This window comes from Zeus faber, assembly GCF_960531495.2.
Source record: "Zeus faber genome assembly, chromosome: 8".
Lineage (NCBI taxonomy): Eukaryota > Metazoa > Chordata > Actinopteri > Zeiformes > Zeidae > Zeus > Zeus faber.
This window is the reverse complement of record NC_137195.1, coordinates 7,557,110-7,580,194: the sequence shown is the minus strand read 5'-3', so window position 1 is coordinate 7,580,194 and position 23,085 is coordinate 7,557,110. Positions and strand designations below refer to the sequence as shown.

At 42.7% G+C, this 23,085-nt stretch overlaps 1 protein-coding gene across 1 annotated transcript in view; it reads left to right on the top strand.

Annotated features, from left to right (window-relative positions):
- The window catches only part of ube2e2 (ubiquitin-conjugating enzyme E2E 2), a 30,642-nt gene extending 7,843 nt beyond the window's left edge, over positions 1-22,799 (top strand). Inside the window, exons 4-6 of the mRNA XM_080005425.1 lie at positions 11,905-12,037; positions 21,208-21,355; positions 21,877-22,799. Of these exons, the coding sequence (XP_079861551.1) occupies positions 11,905-12,037; positions 21,208-21,355; positions 21,877-21,974 (379 nt within the window). The 3' untranslated portion in view covers positions 21,975-22,799. The remainder of the gene's footprint in view (positions 1-11,904; positions 12,038-21,207; positions 21,356-21,876) is intronic.
- The last annotated feature ends 286 nt before the right edge of the window (positions 22,800-23,085 follow it).

Genomic DNA, 23,085 nt, shown 5'->3' with positions numbered 1-23,085 from the left:
TGTATTTTTGTTTATATGTCAGTTCGGCAATGTTAAGTTCACCTACAGCCGCCAAGATATTCTGGTCATAGGATTACAGCGTAACTAGGCAGTTATGAGTTAACGGCAAAAGGCAAGTAACGGCAAGAGGAACACACATCAATTATTTTTTAAACACTTACATTTCCCTCGTCTGCAGTTTTCTCACGGACAATTGGTATTGATTCCTCTTTCTTTTAAAAGATTTGTGCTGGTCTATAAGCCAGCAGAGCAGTTCCCATGTCCAGCTCTTAGCTTGGACATAATGCTAGAGTGCGGGCCATATCTCCGGCCGTGGGTGGAGTTACTGATATGGCGGGCGCTTCTAATCCTAATGAGGCCCCATGTGACATAGGAAGGAGTTGCAAATCTGACCGGCTCGTTTCACCACGTTTCCTGAAATAGACAGCTCATGACAAACTGACTGTTTGTTTGTCTTTTCTTATTCTACAGTTTGTGTGTTAGTAGGCCCATCAGACACCAAAAGTGAGCTTTTCATAATAGGTCCACTTAAATAGTAATAACTTCATTTACATTGCATGTTCCTAAAAAAACAGAGTTTGTGTTTTACATAATAACACATTCGGGCAAGTAAGGAACGTCAAAATACCCTTCATCGGGAAAATAATTTGGCGATGCAAGTCATAGGTCTTACTCATTGCTTTGTTTCGCAATAAATGTTTGCAAGTTAAGACAACTTCTCCCGGTTTAAGAGCATCCAGGTAATCTCCTGCTCGCCTGCCTTTTGATTTAAGCGTGCGAGGAGCCTCGTTTCCTGGACATATTAAAACAATTACAAAATACTGAAATTTGACAGTAACGCAGCCCAACACAAAAGCTGTGTAAAGGACAAAAAAAAACAATATGGAAAGAAATGTTGTGCTCCTCTGTCATCCAGTCTTATTCGGGTGTCTCTGGAATGTTTTATCTCAACATATTTGTCAGGGCACGGCTGCGCTGACCCTTTCCACTGCTTTCACTGGCTTGCTTGTATTGGTAGGCCAGGAATTTTCAGCTTATTTTTCCGTCCCAGTCGTCGGTATTCACTAAGGACAAACGGCGTCGGCTAAATGCCTTTCACATCCTGCGTACATGAGTTCTGTTCCTTTTTGAACCGGGCTCAATGCTAAACATGGCTGTGCATCTGGAGCTCAAACGGCCTCCTCCGGGCGGCCTCTCCCATAACCGAGTCTGTGTGATGTAATAACCTCACAAGCGCCCGTAAAACAGAGCTGTCACTCCTTGACATCGAGGCACCAAAGGGAAGCCACGAATGTAAAGAGAACCAGCAAACGGTCGCTTTGCCATGCGATCGCAGTCTCCCGGGCCTGGACACGAATGTGAATCTCCGGTCAGCGCGGAGTAGTGGTTGAGGAGCCTCGCCTCCGTCCTCTGTGGGTTCTGACCTCCAGTCCTTCTCCCTCTGCTGGGGATTCTCTTGGTGCCGCGGCTGCATATTAGTGTTTTGCCGCGCCCACGGGGGATTTGCTGTGCGCGTGACACACCCAGATTCATTCTTCACAGTGTTACCATTAAGCACAGCGGGGAAGATTATCAATATGCATGAGGGGGCGGGGGACCGGGGGCGGGGGGTGGAAGAACGCTCTCGGGTATTCCAGTTGATTATAGTCTTGTGCATGGCAATTTGTGTGAATCATCATGGCAAGGGCGATTTCTCTGAATAGGGATATCAGTTTAAAGTGGACTGAATCATGGAATCTGTTTATTTTTGTTTTTATTATGTATTTCATGACGTCTATTGTTGTATTTGAGCAAAGTTGGGTTGCGGATCTCTTGTTCTACAGTTTACTGTGTTTATGCATTTCACTTTATCCTGTCAACAGTCGGGATGACTATTTGTTGACGTGCTACGGAATTTACAATGACATACAAAATGTTCCAAAATCTGAATCACCCAAGTCCAAAATGGTGTTGACGGCATAACAAAATATAGGCCTATCACATTAACACTGTGTGTACTGACACATGGCGCATGGACAACAGCATCTTCCAAAATCACCAGCTTTTCCCTTTTCAAGTTCTTATTTGTCACATACATATACATATATTCATACATATATGCGGTGAAATGTCATGCCTCCTAAATCAAACTTAACTTACCTCCAGTACTTACCTCACAGAATAGAAGTCCTGGCATGTCACAACCTACCGAAGTCCCAGACAGTCAACACTAATACAGATTTTGAAAAAATGGCTCTGCTCACCATGAGGCCACACTCCTGTCTATCTGTCTGTCTGTCCATCTATGTGTCTGTCTGTCTGTCTGTCTGTCTGTCTGTCTGTGGTCAATAATGAGCCCACAGACGGACCGACTTTGCACACTTACCAAGCATATGATCCAACTGATACAAGTATCCATCATTTTATTTATTCTCTTCCACTGCAAAGTTTGAAGTGGAAAATAAATGTATTCACTGATATCAAATGAAGGCAACATATGCTGTGCTCCAGACCTGACATCGACTTGTGATAATCTATTCTTAATGCTTTCCATCGCAACATTTGTTTGACAGCTAGCACAGCCTGTCTTGATTCATTCAAGCCATTGAATTCTCAATGTCCTCGTTTGTTAGATTCCTTTCTGGCAAACACTGGTCCGGTGGGTTATTAATGGCTTCGAGGAGAAACTGGGCATGAAACTCAGCGTGTGGAGATTCTTCTTCCTCTTTTTTTTTTTTTTTTTTTTTCTATTTCTTTTTTGGCATCTTCCCATTACAAAACCCCTTTTGGATTTTACGGAAGCAGTTTAAGTCTTTGGGAGTGACAGAATTGATAATCCGCAGCTGACAAGAAAGCAAACAGAGGGATCTTTGGCAAGGGAACAAATATCTCAAATACTAAGATAAATAATTGTTCTCGGGTTCCATCAGCTCCGTGAAGAGGATACCATCTCAGAACCTGATGTCTTTTCCTCCAAAACCACAAATAATGGGCTTTCGCTTTTAAGCTTTGCAGTCGTTTAAATGACATACCTTCTGTTGAAGGGGTTGAAATGTTCACGTCGTCTTCTGTACAGACAAATGAATGGCGGCGCTTTGGATCAAGTCCCCAGGGGGAAATGCTCTTTTTTTTTTTTCTCTCTCTCTGTACACTAATACAGTACACACTGTATGTTGTGTGTGTGTACACACAGCCTCAGCCAGATGTCACTTTGACACACCTATAAACTTTAGGAGCGATGTCATGGCGGCGAGGGTCTAAACTAATGAAGTGCCGCGCTGTTCCACTCTGCAGAGCCACTTGTTTCAGATCACCAACCTCTCCGTAATAAGTGCGGCCTTTTGGCCACAAGGCCGAACGGCTGCCTGAAGTGCTTCGACAGGGCCGGCTCTTGGGGGCGCGGGGCGCAATCCCTAATCATGGCCGAACGATTTTAAGTGGGGCTATCAAATTAACTCCAAAAATAGTGAAAATCCCGCAGAGGCTGCAGTATTTTCTCAAGAGGGAAACCTGTCCCGGATGGCATTCAACACGCCGTCCTTGTAATGTACAGTTTCTCTCTTTGTCTCTTGCACACATATTTATTTTGCGTCATACAACGCAGTGTTGTCAAATCACCCCCGCCTATTTTTTTGTGGAGGCATGCGTTCTCCATTGATGGAAACTGTCCATTATGTTATTGCCTTGTTGTATCATCCCTCGCGCCCGGTAGATGCGGCGGGGCTCCGTATAGCTTTGTAAGTGATATTTCTATGACTCATGTTGTTGAGCTGTGCATATATGAAACGCCTGTGTATTATGGTAATGGTATATGCACTACATTATTCATTTGGAGCCAGAGGCAAACATTTGTGCTGCATAAGAAGCTTGCTGCAGGCAGCCGATCAGATGCAGAATGAGAGAGGGAGAGAGCGAGAGTGAGAGGGAGGAGAAGAAGAAAGTGCTTACCCCGCCAGAATCTCTCCATCTGAGCAGACTCTCACTGAATAAGAATGGAATGCTGGAGACAATAAACAGATCCTCAGGTTTTTTTTGTTTTTTTTGTTGTTGTTTTTTTTACAGCGTTGTAAAACCATGAGCCTACATTGTGGCGAGGGGGGGGGACAACGCCACAAAACCTACCCTTCTGGAAGCAAGGCGAGGTCCTCAAACTGCCCTCTGTACATCGTCTTCCTCGGTTCAATACCAACCGCTGCTTTGGATTGAACCCAGCATGGGGAAACTGCCTTCTCGCAGGAATAAAATTGTTTTGGCCCCCGCGGACGAGGATATTGTGCAAAGCCGAAATCGGTCGCCCCCCCCCGCAACCGGTTGTTGTCAGATAAACGGTCCGACCAGTAATTGCGGTATTCATTGTACAGATGAACAATAAAAGGCTTGATTAAAAAAAACAAACCATGTCATTTGAGACTATAAAGACGGGAGACCGGGGGAGGAAGGTGTCAACTCTGCTTTTGAGCCACACGGTAATTGGTCCTGGGGCTCTTTCACGGTCAGGGAGAAGGAAGATTGCTTCATTAAGGTTCCTGTTCTGATAACCACAGCGCTCGCACCAATAGAGTGCAAGGTCCTGAATGACTGAGCCATTACAATAAAAGGAAAGGGGGGGGGCCCGCGCGGGGGGAATTAACCGGAATGGCAAATAATGCAGATAATGTCTTTATTTGTGCATGGCGGCAGTCACAAGCTTCAAATCATACTAATTCGCTTTCAATTACAGATGCACTTTTCCCATTTCGGCAATCGCCCGAACTGTACAGCGCGACGTCTCACGGCAGCAGTAGTCAGGCTTCTGCTGCTGTGCTTGTACCGCGCTCATGTACGGCGTCTTTCAAAAGCTAACCCAAATGTAGAGCTGTCACAATAATTATGTCGTCTGCGTCTGATTGTAATTATTTGTGCTAATCGCAATCATTTTGAAAATCCTCCTGGATGTTAAACCGACGTGAGAAACGCTGCAACAAATAGAATGGCAACTGGGCGTGTTTCATCTGTTCGAGTCGGAGGAAATTACCTGTCAACTCTCAATTATTATTTTTATTTCCTGATGTTCAATACCAAAAAGTGTCGCGTCTTAATCAGGTGGATGTGTATTATTAGACAAATATAGGCTTTGCTGTGAGACTGACATAAAATAAACAAAAAAACACAAATTGTTAATCACAATTATTTGTATGGCTATTCATCTCATGATGGTGACACTCCTGAGATTGTGTACGATGTGTATACATTTTTAAAGTGATTTTAATCATTTCAATGCGTGCCAGAGCCAACTCTGGTTTGGTCTATTCAAACTGAATAAACAAATGTCTAGATCCACTCTCTGCTCCCCTGCAAGCTGGAGAACAAAAACTACTGAGGACGAGATGAATGAACTACTCTGAATATTATGTATCCCTAATTAAATTCAAGCCGGGAGTATTTCATTAGAAACGTAACTTTGTTTGTGCGTTGAATCTTAAGTCTTGGAGTGAACCACTGTGTTACAGGGGCTTTTCAAATAGGGCAATTTGATTTAATAGAACTATTTCGTTTTTCACTAAAAATAACCTATGGAAATAATTTTGAATACCCCTGAATGAGCGATATGGGAACACAGCATTCTGCTTGGAGCTGTTTACAGTGGACCATAAAAAACTAAATTCTTTGTTTTCTGGCTGCACAAATTTGTTGACCCGATGATAGCCCTAACCCTATTGGCTGCAAAGGAATCGATAGTTGTCACTTGAAAGCATGTTATAATAAAAACACGACTACAAGTTGCATCCGTACATTCCTCTCCTTTTTAATTCCAGTGCTAAGCTCATTTTGTCTCCAAAGTGCAGATCATTGTATGACCACCTCACTGTTTGTTGGTGATATCGCGCCAGCGCTGTGGCTCCGACCCTCGCGACTGGTTAAAATGTTTTTTTTTGTTGTAGGTGAAGGAATCCATTCTAATTTGTGGAGCTTTAAACGAGTATGTTAACAGCGTGATCAAAAATGCATCTTTTGACCTTCTCCAAATTGCCAGTCCGGTCATCTGAGGATCGGTCAAGCAATATTGAATCTCCTTTAAAACCTATCATCCAGTGTGTTATTGGATCTTAAATGAGATTTGATCGGTACCGATCTGATTTTATGGTCAGGGTGAAACTGTTAATTTTATAATCAATAAGCATGAAAATAGAATAATTTGAATAATTCAATGATTGGTTTAGTGATGTATGATGTAAACAGAACATTTGAGAATTTTTTTACAAGTTGACAAAGCATTTATATAACAATGAAAGGTCATGCTTCCGACTGCTAACGTAAACCCGTTTAAGATATTTCAAGATTCCTCAGATGACTTCCAATGAGCATTTATATACTGTCATTTGGTACCTCATGGTATTATTTATCTCATGGTCTAAATGAATCTCATAGATTGATGACATGAAAACGATCAGCTGCCCAATTACATAGTGCAAAAATGTGCAAAATGATACTACAAGGCCCAGTGAGTGTCTGTTGGTGCGATATGTGAGCAATATCAAACACGGTTCTTTATATTAACCCAAGTGTAAAATATGAAACCTTTTTATATATATATGTATATATATATATATATATATATATATATATATAATTATTATTATTATTATTATTATTATTATTATTATTTTATTTTATTTTATTTTATTTTATTTTTTTTATGGGATGTAGAATGAGTTCCTGGCCCGCCAGCGTTCTCTGGGAGGTAAATGCAACAAGGGGAACTGACACGCATGACTATTTGCATTTTTCAAGGGAAAGAGAGATCATATCTCAGCGTGGATACAGGAGGCACATTTAAACGCTGAGGCTGGCTATGTAATCCAGTGAAAAGATATCCCGACACCATTTGAATACAAATCACATGTTCATGTCAGGTGTAAAGAGGGGGCGCTCGGATGCTTGGATAGTTCCCCATTCAAGTTATGCAGTCTTTAATTTCCTCTCTCTCGCGCTAACCTTTCTAGTGTTCTCAAACTGAGAGCTACAGGCTATTCACCAGACTACCTCACCTTCATTAGTTTGACCCATGTGGTGATGTCTTGGGGAAAATTACTCCCGGCTGAGAGTAACGACAAGACAGGTTGCCGATTTTTCGGCAAGATCAGCCAGACTCTCATTCCGCAAGATAAAGGTTATCGTAGGTTAGTGCCGATCCGTATTGGGTGGTGGGGAAAGAAGGTATTATAGATGATTAAACGGGGCAAACGGGTGTCCCTCGTCCCTCACCCGTTCCACTGTGTTCCAGGAGAGAAAGGTCACTCAATATATATGGAAATTATCATTACTGCTCCATCCACTCTGGAAGGTTGCCGGGAACTGGAGATGGGAGGTGAAGAGCACGAGCGCAGGAACAGGCGTCCCCTACGAGACACTAAATAGTTCTTAATCTAAAGGCACCTCGGATGTCATCTGGTCTCCGTGGCTTCCCTCGCTTTTTTAAGGTGTCTGATCCGTCCACTCTGTACACAGACGGGGGCTTTGTTTGCCCAAGCGCAGCCTCGTCCTGATAAGATCAATAGGAAATGCAATTACCTGAACCCGTACGGCTACCGATGACACTGATTAACGATTAATGTCCGATCGTAGCGGCCGCTCGACTTTGACATTGACACAGATTTTATTGTCCGTGTCATTGCAACTCTGGCCACTGATTCTATTTAAAACAACATGGTGGAGGAAAGGAGGAACCGCTGAAAGCAAATGGTGGAGCTCGGTCGTTTGAAGACTAATGTCATGTCAGCGTCCGATAAGTAAAGTGTAGTAAGTCTGTGAATCTTTATTTTTTTTCTTTCATTGGGGCCGAACCAAGACGCCACCGCAGCTGTCTAAGCAGTTTTCCCGCATGAGTGTAATCTCGAAGGATGTGGCAGTGGCAAGATTCCCACGGTTACCCGCACACTAATGTATCCCAGACCCTTAAAAACAAATGACCCAAATACCCAGTGAATCAAGGCACTGGGCCGCAGTGCACCGCAGATGTAGCGTTGCTCACAATAGCAGGGAAGGGGATTCTTGAAGGATGTAACAGCGCTCGTTACAGCACTGTTGAATGATGCTTTCACCCAGAGCCGATTTGTCTGCGTTAATAGGAATAGTGGTCGCCCCCCCCCCTCCCCCGGATGGAGATGTAGAGGAGCCTGCTTTTGGGAGAGTAACACCGTCACGCTAATTGAGGCTTCGCAGTTTCAAGTGTGGGTGTCGGATTGTTAGGGGTTTGTTCATCCAAGCTCTTTAGCGGTTTGACATTTTAGATTTAATGGTCCAGACTTTTTAAGGCACCAGAGGGGAGGACTTTTCAGCACCGATCCATAAAGAGGGAAGAGCTCGGCGAGCAGAAGTAAGTGTGTGTGTGTGTGTGTGTGTGTGTGTGTGTGGGTGTGGGTGTGGGTGTGTGTGTGTGTGTGTGTGTGCAGAGACACACACACACAAGTTAGTGAATTATAAAACATCATGGATACCCAATTGCTGTTAATCGAATGTCAGATGCAGGACATTGTTCTCCGCAGGGCTGTTGTAGGTCATGGAATTATGAGCCATTTCGGTGGCTTAATTTTTCCCGCCCACTGAACGGGTCCTCGAGCAAAGACTCGCCATTGCCATTGATCTGTGAAGCCTCTTCTGGTCACCCCTGTTCTCTATTTGAGCCTCTCGCAGCGGCCTCTTGCGCCTACCTCTCCCACACTAATGGCCGAGCGAGAGACTGTCAGATGCTAAATAAGCTGGCTCTCCACCAGCCGCCACAAAGAACCACATGGATCCTCGAGCTGGTGGGGGGCGGGGGTCTCCAAGCAACAGCCAGTGGTGGCATGCTCATTCAGCTATTGACTTATCCCTTACCCCTGCAGCACTTGCGTCGGTTGTCAAATCCTCCACAAGAGTGTGACTGCGGCGCGGGGGGACTTCAGCTATGCTGGCTCATCTTTTAATTTTCCGTCCGATGCCACAAACTCGCCGGCCTTTAAAGGGGGGAGGCAAGCGTCTGCTTCTTTCCGTCTGCGAGCGCCTTGAAAATAAACTACTCTCGCTTTTCACCTCGCTGTCAATGGAGGATTTTGAATAGCACAGGGAAATGAGAAGAAGAAGAAGAATCTTTAATTGTCACACAGCACACCACACTACAACACATGCACGCACACACACACACACACACACACACACACACACACACACACACACACACACACACACGCTTTGGATGGTGGCAGGTGAAATGAGGCCTCTGCATTTAACCCATCCTTGGCTTGTCCTTCCTCCGGGGGCACGGCCAGGAGCAGTCCGGGGACCTTCTTGCTGTGAGGCAGCAGTGCACTGCGCCACCGTGCCACACAAAAGTAGAGAGCGTTACCTTGAGGAATTACCTTGAGGTGTGTTTAGCACACAGAATAAATGCGAGATAACTTTCAGTGCCGCGGGGTTGTTGGTTTTTTTTTTGTTCATTTTTTTTTCGTTTTTATCCAGGAAAAGGGAGACTGATGTAGTTAAGACGTGTCAGCTGAATGGGGCTGTCCTTCGAAGCCCCCGTCTCAACACTTATCGGCTTCGCAGCTGAAACAAGTGGCCAACGTCTGACGCCTTACGATGCATCAGTACGTGATTCACTTCTATATTTTTAATCTAAACAAAGAAAATCCTTTGGGTTTCATTTGAGGTCAATGTTTGTGGTTTCAAATAAAGCAGCCTTAAGTAATTCCTTGGAGGGGGAGTGGTCATAATTTGTTAATTAAACAAGGCTTAGAAGAGGGGCAGTGTAACAGAGAGGCAAAGCAGATTAGTGGAAATTTATGTGTATTGATACTGAAGGAGGAAGGAAACATCTAATGGGTAATGACTAAAGCTCCTTTCCCACTTGCACTAAAAGCCATTAATCTACTGGCAATGTTCTGTATTGGCGTTATGTGGAAAGAGGAGCCGGTGTCGATTTTTCTGAAAAGTCCCGTAAATTCCGTAAAAAACGACTTTGTATAATTTCCGGGAAAATTCCGGTACAGTTGTGAATGGAGGTGTGTGGGAATGTAAGCAGTAACGTTGCCGCAAAGACGGGGTGGAGCCGAGTCCAAATAAAGCACAAATAGTGGGTTTTAACCAGTATTTCTTTCGTACAAATATTTTGAAAATGATTTGTTTTCAGTAAAGGGAAAAGAAGAAAACGAAATGGCGAGTCCAATCGGAACCTTGCCGCTCGGCTGCAGAGACAAGACACTGAAACACGTCCGGTCTCTACGGAGACAGGTCCTTTATATTCTTAAATGTTATTATTTTTCTTCTTAAAAATGCCACTCGGACCCTAGGACATGTGTTTTACAGTTGGGGGGGGGGGGGGGGGGCGGAGGGAGGGAACGGACAGTGAGAGGTAGAGCGGGTGGAGAACGTGGCAGAGAGTGTAGGTCAGTTTGAAAATGATCACACCGATTTAATAACATTGGGTTTAGGGTTATTGCGTCCGGTGAGGGGGGGGGCTCTGTCAGCGGAGGGAACCGAGACCATCCGGACGGGGAGCGAAGCGCTGGTCTAAAATACGAAACCCATCATGTTGCCTGGTCTCATGCGTTATCTGACAACTCTCGGCTGAGCATTACGTAATGTATCCGTAACACTCATCAAATGTGGGAACAGACTCCATACGGAACTTTTCCATAAAGGAGGCCAATGTGGGAATGACTACCTGCTGCCATTGCTGGATATTTTTTATCCAGAAATGTAGCGGATTCCATGTGGGAAAGGGGATAATGAGTAGAGAGTGATCCTTTGTTTTGACGCAGACGCCTTTAACATTCTGCTGCCTGTAGGTATAAAAATAGTTTATGTCTGTGTGCGATTATTGGTTGGTGCCTAAATAACGGCGGTTCTTCATAATCACGGTGCCAAAAAAACCTGGCCTTGTACAACCAACCGCTTGTGAGCACGAGCAGGTTTAGGTCGGTGTTAAAGATCAAGGCCGGTAATTATGTGAAATCTGAGTGATTGTTCATTGTCCCGGTCTTCCCTTGGCTCTGGGCCAGTCCAGGGTCTTACCGCAAACAGCCGTGGGGGAGGGAGGCCTTAATATGGAAATGGCATTAATTACCAGACCTATACAACAGATGTGACCTTCAGTCCCCATTCAACATAACCACCCGTTTGGGGGGAAGAAAAAGTATTTTCTGTGATCGCTCCCTGAATTGACAGTTGTGTAGTGGTTGTTTTTGCCACAGTAAATGTCTCGCCCGAGCAATATGGCCAAAACCTCACATCACGGTGTTTTATTATTTTTCACAAATAACGGCATGTTTTACGGTATATTTGGATTTTCAAATAAATATGCCATTGGTTTACCCAAGTCTATATTTCCATTTTATTGTTTGTGTCGGTCCTTTGACACTGCTGAGATATGCGATCGCTTGATTTATTTTATTTGAACATTAAGAAAATGGTCAAGTATCTTGACTATGCTATTGTTTTAAAAGCCACATGATATACAGTATGTATGGTCCAGCCCAAGGTAAACATATTGTCGTGTATTTTTTATAAATGTTTCTCAATATTTTGATGCTTTGTAGAAAGCATTTGATGCTAGATGCTTTGTTGTCTGGGTGTCTGAAGAGTCCCAGCAGCGGAATTCTCAAAAGTGGATTACCAAATATATATATATATTTATTTGTTTGTTTATTATTTATTTATTTATTTATTTGAAATGGACTTAGCTGTTTGGTGGAAAAGTTAAATGTCACGGTAAATAACCCCACCCCGAATTATATCCTCCTCACCTCTGGATCACGAGCATTTTGCAAAAATCGACCTCATTAACTTGTCAGAAGCTCAAACGTCGGGTTCCCGCTCCCCCCGGCGCTCCTAACAGTGTGCCGTCGATTCACACGCGCCATGCTGATTAACATATTAACACGTCTTCTGTTTCAATTCTCTTTCCAGTGCCGGGCCTAAAGGGGACAACATCTACGAGTGGCGGTCCACCATCCTGGGACCGCCGGGCTCCGTGTACGAGGGCGGGGTGTTCTTCTTGGACATCGCCTTCACACCCGACTACCCCTTCAAACCCCCCAAGGTACTGAGTAAACGCCGCCGCCGCGAGACGCTGGGGCTTTACCCAAAACGCTACCACAAAACTGGAAACTTGTGTCTGTCGTAAAACATGTAGTATTCACTTAGCATAGATAAACAATTACTTTTCAGAGCATGATGCGGACACTGGCAATATTACCCAAAGTAATTTGATGAATAGTGTTCACATTTGTTTAAATGCAGCTCGAATGATTTAATTTTATTACCAATTTACATTTAAATGTGTTAATGTTACACAACAGCGCAATGGCTGAAAACTTAATTTAAGACACTACAAAATACTTATATATATAATATATATATATATATTTACATACATACATACATATATATGTGTGTGTATATATATATGTGTGTGTATGTGTGTATATATATATACTGTATATACTGTGTATACAAGTGTATATATATGTTAGGACTGTTGAATGGGCGGATGTCATTTCTGAGCAAACACAATATGTCAGGGCTAATTCTCCCTCTCTTTGTAACACATAGCACTCAATTACCCTTTCAACTCCTCTTTTATTCTCTCTCTCTCTCTCTCTCTCTCTCTCTCTCTCTCTCTCTCTCTCTCTCTCTCTCTCTCTCGACTGCCCTGTTTGTCGCTCTCGGCGCTGTGTAACTACCGGCGTCGTGTTTGACAACGGGCGCAAACAAATCCAAAAGCTCTGCCCTGGCTCTCTGCATCCAGAGAGAGTGCCCCCGCCCCAGCCCACGCACACTATGATCTGCAGCCAACCCACCCCCTCGCCCCACTACAGCCACCTCCTACCCTCCGCCCCTCTCTCCCTGCAGCTCGGAGCCGCCACACACGCCCCTCACGAGAGACACGCTTGGTGCTGCTCACGCACCCAGGGCTTCGGAATTTTTGGGGGATTATTATTTTCTTTTCTTTCTGGTGGGGATTCACACGCCAACACCACCTCTCGCTTTTAAAGATCTGGACGCTACCGCGGAGAAACCGGGCCCGCTGGGCGCGACGCGGCTCCCATGTGGAGGTTTATGCATTTATTTGGAGGAAGAGGTGGTGGAGGTGGAGCCGGCGGTCGTTGGAGAGTGGAGATGGAATCGGGGCCACCAGAGCACCGTTTGCAGCGATGGCGGGGGAGATTATTTATAACATCCAGCCTTGTGTGATTTGGGGAATGCCGGGGCTCATTATGAGTTTCCTCTGGAAGGTCGAGGTCAAGCGGGCCAGATGTTGGCGATTGGAGCGTGGTGCACAGCGGTGTCAGGTATCAGCGTCGGGCTGCGTCGGGACCAGTGCGCCGCTGTCGCTGCCGTTTGTTGGCTTGTTTGTTTATTGGTTGTTTGTCTCGTCGAGGAGTGTGTTTGTGTGACGCCTCGGGTCGCCGTTGGAAACTGCAGCGCTCTGGTCTGCTCTGGTCTGCTCTGGTCTGCGGTTTGTGTTTGAGTAAATAAATACATTTGTTACAGATAATTTACATTTGGTGCTTCGTTGGTAATGCAGAGAGAGTGTTTTATGTAAAATGGTGCCAATTATTTTCATTTTGCGGCATTTTCCTGTTACACCCTGCTGCCCTCTGTTGGTTAGAGAACCATTATAGGAAAATGCACAGAGGGTTTGTATAGATCTTGGTTGAATAAGTCTATTTTTTTTCTTTTTTTCTGGATTTGTATTATTTTTAATACAAATATCAATTGATATCTTTATGGGAGCATGCTGTGTAGTCTCCAAATGAATGATCAATTTCATAATGAATCAAATCCCTCAATCATGGGTCAGTGATTATGAGGCATCTCACATTATAGAGGGACGACGTTAATACTGTTGATCAGTTCATGTTTATGTGGTATAAATATATACCTTCTGAAAACAGTTATTTTACGTGGACACTAATTGCTCATTATCAGCTTTCACACAGAAAATTAAGCAAAAAACGCAACATAAACTGAAGCTTGATCTCCAAACTCTCAAAGGCGCATACAAAAGCTTTCATTTTCCTACTTGTCTCCATCGTGAGCGCAGACAGGCAACTGACTAAACTGCCTTTTCAGATTGTTTAAAAAGCCAAATAATATCGTATCAAGAGAATACAGAGATTTTGCATCTCTACCACAATAACAATAAAATACCACTTGGCTCCATGGAGCTCACAAAAAAACAGCAACAATAAAAACGGAAGAAAAAAGATCAGCCTTGTGGAACTTGGGTCTATTCAAAACAAAGTTTTGAATTATCCAACGACGGCGACATTGTTCTCAAAATAGTAGAAGGAACTGGATTGTGTGCGAGTGTACACACAGAGCTGTTGACAGACCTGCTTAATGGGCCTCAGTGGAGCGATCAGCCATGCCGGCTTTGCTGTTGCCGGTGCTGATATATCAGTTTAAAGTGGAGGGGTGGCCCGGCGCAGCTTCCACAAACTGTCCCGCATGTCTTTCCATCGACCACATGGTAATCCATTTTACCACACAGAGTGCAGGAATAATATAGCATAAAACGCTGCATGTACGAGATGTATGGGGAAATTCACATCGGGTTTTTTTTTGGGGGGGGGTTGTCTTGTTTTTTTCAAAATATAGGCATGGTGTAGACACAACCAAGCAGATGCTGATTGAAAATATATAGTGTGCTGATGAATTAAAAAAGGTTGTTTTGCATTGCTATTGATGGATGTCACAACGTTCCTGCATAGGTCTGATGTAGGTGTTATTTATAAATTAAAATTTCAGTGCATTAAACCCAATATGCACAGTACATACCAATACATTAATTCCCGTAAGATAAACTTAATTTGCCATCACACCACCATTCAGTGCGTCAACATGCACAATCATGACATTTCACTGCATATATGTACGACCGTCTGTGTATGTATGTGACAAATAATCTCTTATAATAATAAATAAATAATAACTTGAAAACACATCCCAATAATGTAAGGATACATATCGCAGAATTCGTAAAATGATTATCCATCCATGATTATATATTTGCTGCTTGACATTATGGATATGGACACATGAATGACGACTGAACTACCCCCCAATGGAAGGCAGCATATAATAATAACATACTGTGATTAAAATGAGGATCATATTAACCCAATAAATTTACACTCATTGCACAAATTCCACACACAAAGGCCTGTAACGGCTCTAACTAATCCCCTCTGTGTTTTAACATCCCAGATTGTTGACTCGCTGAGACTCATTCAGATCTCAGGGTCACATTGTTTCACAATGTAGTTGGATTTTAGTATTTTTTTATTCATTTTTTTTTTTTTTTTTTTACAAAAGTTACAGTGGAAATCTGAGAATCTCATAGCCACTTTCAGTTACACAGTCAAACGGATAGAAGTAATTCAGGTTTGCCTGAAGAAAGTTGAAGGTTATGTGTTAAATACAAACACAACGTCACTTTGTCTAATAGATGGTGTTAGTTTGTTGAGCCTATTTAGCCAAACCTTATACTTTATAAAAACCTTAACACTATTTTAGACATTACAGAATGACCTAGTGCAGGGTTACCCAACCTTTTTTCTTCCACTGCATGACACACCACCATCCTGTTATTCACTAAAAACCTCAGAAACATGTATAGCTGTGCTTATTATTATGGCCTACTTATAGTTGCATGGCTCAGATGCAAGACCCCTGGGCAATTTGTTCATAGCAACAAGTACTTTAAATGACTTGGGAGTCACTGTCAAAAGAGTGAATCTCCGCCTCACAAACTTAAAATAATTTCTCGGGACTAAACTGAGGCTAAAAATGGCCTCATTGAATGTGACTGATTTACTGTTTGCATTCCACCGAAATGGCGGACGTCCTCCCCCCCCGCCCCTCACCACGCGTTAAACCAACCGTATCAAGTGAAGGAAGAGAAATCGGAACGACTCCTTTTACCGAGTGACTCGTCGAGAACCCAATCTTTGAGTGGAACTTTTCCTCATTACGAACAGCCCGCGCTCTGAAGAACTCTTTCCACTGAAGCTGGTATGCCGTCTGGAACTGATAAGTTAGTGCAGACTCGCAATTTTGACCTTGCAACACAAAAGCTCAATTCCATTCATTCTTTTCCTTCTTTTTTTTTTCTTTTTCGAGTGGAATGAGATGGGGCGCACCTGGCGAGCTCCCGCACGGCGGTTGATAAAAACACCGATCGAGTAAATGTCACATCTTTCATCATTTCTGTTTCCTTCCTCTGACATATAGCTTGAGAGTTGCCTTGAGCGGAGCACTCAAGCTCCAGACGCTCCCGCGGAGATGTTGGGCGGCCAAATGAGGTCGTGCTGGGCTCCATAACTGTGCGTCTACGCAATTATGATTGTGAAGCGGCGCCTCGATGAATGAGATTATATGTGCCCCGTGTAACAGTTTTTACAAGATAAGAGTGTTTTTGAATGCACATTATTTATCATCTGTGTGTCGTAGACAGTCGTTCTTCGCTTCTCTTATCGTGCTTTTGGGAAGTGCGTGTGTGTGTGTGGGTGTGGGTGTGCGGGTGCGTGCGTGCGTGCAAATGGGATGTGATATTTCTGTCTCAAACCAAATGAATGGTCTACACTCGGCACAAAACGCTGCCTGCTGTTAAAATCCAAATGTCTCTGGAATGCAACAATTACACTGATGCGGTGGAGCTAATGTGTAGCTTCCAACATAAAGAGTGGTTTACACACAGCGGCGACAATGGATCAGTGAATGGAGAGGGAGGAGGGGGTTCTTTGATTAGGCAATAGGATTAGAATGGTGCTGCTACAGCCTTCACACCATGGCAATGCTGTATTTAGCGTTTAGAGACAAAACTCCATCCTAAAAAAAAGTAATGATAATAATTATTATAATAATAATAATAATAATAATAAATATATCTGCAGGCAGCAATACACAAATTCACGAATGAACTTGATCCTGACCCGAATTTGTCGTGTCTCACAAATTGTTACTTGTCCGGGCATAATAGTCGTCTTTTCCCCGTGTATCGTGACATGGTGACATAGTTGGTGAACACTCCAACAAAAGGTCAGTCATTTGTACATTAAAGCTATTGCAAGTTCTCGAGGTTCTTTAAAACACATCTATTTGTATTGTCACGAGTTACGAAATTTCCAATTATTCAGTTGTAAATGATAGATCAGCCGAACATACGTAAGTAAAACCTTCTATTATTTGTAACATAAAGTGCATTGGGAAATTGGGAGAAAAGGTGAAAACTTGACGGGTCAGATCATTGTTTTATTTGAACAGTTGTCCAAAACCTCTGGACAAAACAACCAATCAAAGTGTCACAGTATTTATGAACATCACACCACATGTAACGTTGTGTATTACCTAAAATGGCAGACTACGGTAATAGTTAATAAACATGCATAATTATCCTTTATTCCACCAGACTTTTTTATGTCCCGATAAGGATTATTTCCTTTAATCAAAACATCGTCTAAGTCGTTTTGTGTCCATGTGCAAACATTCTGGATCTTTCTTTTAAATACCGCTGTTAAACTGACAGCTGCACGCCGCTTGTTTCTGGAGTCTCCAAACTGTGAATCATCCTGATGAAATGAGCCTGTAACTACCCATACGTGTGGGGAAACAACACTTATATTAAAAGGCTTCTCATCTACATTAACTTTTTCACAGATATAATTTCAATGTACAGTCTATGTATTTTTATTTTTATTTTATTTTTTTTTAATCTGTTTTTCATAGGTTTTTTCGAGTTGTTGTTTTTTTCCGTGTGACCGACCTCTAGGGCTGGAACAATTGTTTCTTTATATTTATTGAAGACTTCCAGCTATGTTTCTGCATCTGAAAAGAATAAACATAATCTTTGTAATTATTTTACATACCAAACACAATAAATCCACATTACTCTCAATTTCTACTTTATTGGCCTTATTCTGCTATCAATCTACAATTGTAGCACTCAGTTAAACACATTAATTGCCTGTAATGTAATACAGACAAATTTATTGGACATTAACATGAAATTGGTATTAGATTTATTATAGAAGCACTTCTCACTATTTAACGCCTTCTCTCTTTTCATTTTAAGCCTGCTACGTTTAGCTGTAGCAAGCTGCATCTACGTGAAGTTTCTCTGAAACAACAGTCTATTTTAGCCTCTAAACCAAGCCTTGTCATTGTTATAACTCGGCTGTGTTGTCTGTGGAAATAGAGCTGCAGCCACAGTGACGGACAGTTGGTCTCGTGTGGGGCAATAATGACGTAGTTACGCAAGTCTGACCGGTTGATGCCGTATGGGGCAACAATGACCTAGAAACGTTGTTTTGGTGGTCATGCCTTTCTGTGGATTACATTTTTTCCGATGGGTTACAGTTCCATGAAATACGGAAGGCGTAGTTGTCTTTCTGTGAGTAATTACAATTTCCCGGTTGGGAGAGTCGGGTGGACTCGACTCGACCTGGTGACGACTTTCTGTGGATTAATGTTTTATGGTGTCCCAAGTTTTCCGATGGGTTACGATTCCATGCAACCGGAAAACGGTTGACGTCCTTCCGTGACAATTTTCAGGATACAATTTTTTCCGATTCGCTGAGAGAATATGACGCTCGTCATGGACTCGCCGATTTTGTAGCGTGCGACTTCGGCGAATCGGGCAAAGGGAGGAGGAACGCAACGCATCTGACAGGGGGTTCGACTCTACACCACGCACCGCCCAGACGATAATGTACATTCGGAGCCACAACCTGCACACTCCTAAAGAGCTTTTCCAACATTGGCATGTCGGTGGCGCACGAACATTAAGCTACATCCGGTCAAATTTTTGTCGTTTTTTTTCACGAATTTCTGCCCCGTGGATCGCTTTGGATGAAACTTGAACCGCGAGATGTCTGCCATGTCCCGGTTCTAACGACACCTCAACCATGTCCACAGCTGCAGGGGTTGTTCTGTTCCGGGGCAGTCCTACAGGATGTAAACTTGTTGCATGTTAGATTACTTGATCTTCAAAATGTGAAGGTGTCTGTCTTCTTCCTGTAGTCCACAGAGCCCTGCCTCGCGGTGTCTCTGTGGAAGGAAATCACTTCCATTCAAGCGCTCTCAGCACTGCATGACCCTCAGAGATTTCATCAGCTTTTTAAACGTTTGGGACTAAAATAAAATGGACACGATTCCGACCAGTTGCTCCGGGGTACCAAGCAAACTCCATGTGTGAGGTCACAAACAGGGAATATGTTTTTGACTCTTTTCGACTCCTACAGTTTGTGTGTTATGACTGGCTGGAATGCCGCAAAAGGCACCGGGTTGGATGCAAACAGAACGCCTTTATCTTTACAAAAAGGTCAGGACCCGTAATGACCTTAAATAAACCTGCACCTTTCATACACAATGACTCTCAACGTGCTTTACATTAATACCTTAAAAGGCAATCGAATAGTACCAATCAAAATGTATTTGATAAATATTCAAATTTCACTTTCGGATCATCAACCTGAGGGATCCCGATCGTTCCTCAGCAAAATTATTTTCAGTCGTTATTTCTCTAGAATTATTGGTCTCAGAGGATAAGTCTTGAACTGCTCTAAGCAATTCTCAAATAACTCTCACGGTGGTTTGGGGCACTTGTCACTTGAAAAGGTTTTTTAAATCTTGAAAGGTCATGTTGATAACGGTGAGCAGCGGTGACTGTCAGATCTCTGAGGCTCCCATGAGCTGCAGCATTAATATTAATGAACGCGTTACCGACTGAATGGAGTTTTGTAATGTAGTATATGATTTAGCTTTTTACCACAAGCAAGTTTTTTTTTTGTTGTTTTTTTTTCATAGTGAAGCGTGCGAGTCACAACAGGCTGCGATAAGCACATCTCTGAAGACGAAAGAAAAATCACTCGGGTTCCATTCCCAGATGGTTGTTGTGCTCGTTGAGCTCGGCAGGTCAGGTCATGGCACCGAGAGCCGTCGCAAATTAAAGTCGTTCGATTCTACAATTGTGTACAATCTGCAGCGGCTAAAATGTGAATTTGGTTTTAAAAATATTAGCCCTTAAAAGTCACGATGATTTTATCTGTCCCATGTATTTATTTTTTGGTCGAAATTAAATTTGCCATGTTGGAGTCAACATTTCTGATGCTCTAAAAGCCTCCGCCTGTCGCTGGATCGCTGTAAAAATTTGTCTTCCAAAGTATCTCTTACACCTTCAGGCACAGAGCAATTATAAGCTTATACCATGACAGTTGCATAAAATGGAGGAAAAAGCGAACAATAATGATAATATGTATAGCAGTTAATTGACACCTAAAATGTAATGATGGGGACAAACGGTCCTGGCTCATTTTCTCTCTTGAGTTAGAATTGTTCATTCCCCGTTCGGTTGTGGCTGCTGAAGCAGGACTAGAGAATATTATATTGTATGAATAAAGGGGGTCCTAGAATAAGATCTAGACACTGACTAAATGTTTTATAAATCGATAACAGAATGTTTTTTATGAAAGTATACTTATCAACTTTTATTATTATTAATTAACTCAGTACCTCAATACCAATAACTCAATAATAATGAAAGTAGTGATTGGATAACTCCACTGTTGGTGAGTCATTTCAGGGCGAGATGGTAGCAGTTGCCCGGTTGCTGAAAGCAACCAGATTCGGGCCATTATAAACCACTTTTCATATATTGAAATATGGATTATAATTATATGGGATCATTATCACTCAATTATAAAATGATGAAAATCTGGAAACCAACAGCTGATGCATGGCTGCTGCATTTCTACAACTGTGTATTTACTTTGTTTACTACAGAATCAGAATCAGAATGAGTTTATTCATAACCCCCAAACTTACATATGGAGAGGTATGAGCAATTTGTCATGGTGAAGATGGGTGCGATTCTCTACGGATGATTAGTATTAATAAAAAAAATTAAAAAAAAACTAAAGAGTCAGAAATAATAATTCAACAAAACAGAATAAAAAGTAAACAAATAAATGAAAAATAATGCAAAAAGTACTAAACGGGAATAGTCAAATATATAAAAAGATACAAGGTCTGATTCTATGCACAGTTTGAATGATTGGTATGAAATCACAAAGATGCCGATATTAATTACTAAATTATAATTCAAAATGTTTTGGGGTTTTTTTTTTAAAATGCCATTAATGGAGACCGTGGCCATATTATTTTACTCGGCTGGTGACATGTTTCTGTGTCTTTGTGCCTCTCCAGGTGACTTTTCGTACCAGGATCTACCACTGCAACATCAACAGCCAGGGGGTGATCTGCCTGGACATCCTGAAGGACAACTGGAGCCCCGCCCTCACCATCTCCAAGGTGCTGCTGTCCATCTGCTCCCTGCTCACAGACTGCAACCCAGGTACGACAACCGCAGCTGCTGGGAACTTTACGGATCGCCGACTGGTGTGTTTTTGGATTTCATGGGGCGGGGGAAAAGGATGCATTGAATGGAAGTCAGCGGCGCAAGACGCGCTTCAGCTTTTACTCAAATAAAAGAACAAATAACCTGCATGTAAGTACTCGTGCAGCGCCTGTTCGGAACCGACTCGACTGTTCGGAACGGGCTGCACTACAATAAATGTCTCTTCTGCAATATGCTTTTTTTTTTTTAATTATTCGAGTTTCATTTCATGCCACTAATATTTAATGGAGGTGTTGAATGAACAATTAAATAAAAAACAATTGAATGATTGATCGCAATTGCAACATTTAATCAACTGAAATGATGTGATTGGGACCTCCCTAATATAACATGGACACCGTTCCGAGGGTGATGGTTGAAAATGAATTGTGACCCTGCCCTGTTGTGTCACTGAACTGGTCTTTACGCCTCTTTCTCTCTCTCCACCCCCCCCTCTCTCTCCCCCTCCCTCCCTCCAGCTGACCCCCTGGTTGGAAGCATCGCCACACAATACCTGACCAACAGAACGGAACATGACAGAATAGCCAAGCAGTGGACAAAGAGATACGCCACATAGGCTCCCGGGGCATGAAACTCACCCCATCCCTCACCGCCTATAAGCCCCTCCTCACTGTACCTCTCTCTACCTCTCTCTCTATCCCTCCCTCCCTCCCTCTCTCTCTCCCTCTCTCTCTCTCTCTCTCTCTCTCCCTCTCTCTCTCTCTCCCCCGCAATCCATCGAGGCACGCTCACTGAGTGCAACGGTATAGATATCCTTCCTCTTCCCTCCTCCTCCTCCTCAACCTTTTATCTACCTTTTTCTGTGTAAAGAACCGTCTTTTTGTTCCTTGTTGACTTGAAAGCTTCTTTTTTATACAAAGAGTAGATTGGGATTTTTATTTTCCAATATCAGAATGTTGGAAGTATTGTATTGAGGGGAAAAAAAAAAAAAAAAAGATATAACTACCATACACATTGTCCTTCAGCTATACAGTATGTAATCTCGTTTTCTTAGTGGCACCTGGAACAAACATGCAGAATATATGCTTTTAAATCGTTTTTTTCTCTGGTGCGTTTTTTTTGTTTTTGTTTTTTCGTTTTTTGATTTATTGTTTTGTTTTGTTATTTTGTATTTCTGTCATTAACATGTTATCTGCATGAAACGGGAGCAAGATTTGCATCAATGGAAACGTAGTGCTTTTAAACTCCCTCTGGTTTTGTTTGTACTGTATGTATTTTTTCAAAGGCTTTTGAGGCAGACCACAAAAGTATAGGTCTGCCTGTGAAAGAGGCAGGACTTGTATATTTACTGGCTACCCGCCACCTCTGCAATTGCAGAGTGGTTTGTTGTGCACTTGTATTACTGAAGCACCCAATAAAACACACTGTGGTTGGCTTGTGAGACTGCGCTCTGTCTTATACTGCTTGACCATGTCTGCTGAAATGACTGTGAAGGATTTTAATGACCGCAGAGCTTGCAAAGCTCAGAGACGCCGAGGCCTGATTAGAAACAAAGACACCAGGAAGTTCAAGTTCAAGAGGTTATTTGTCACATACATATATATGCAGTGAAATGTCACGACACCTGGTGATTACGCACAATAAACACTAAAAATACTAAAATGTGCATAATCGACACGAGGCGGCCGCAAGGGGCGGCGCCACAATCGCGATTCCCGGTTCTTTAA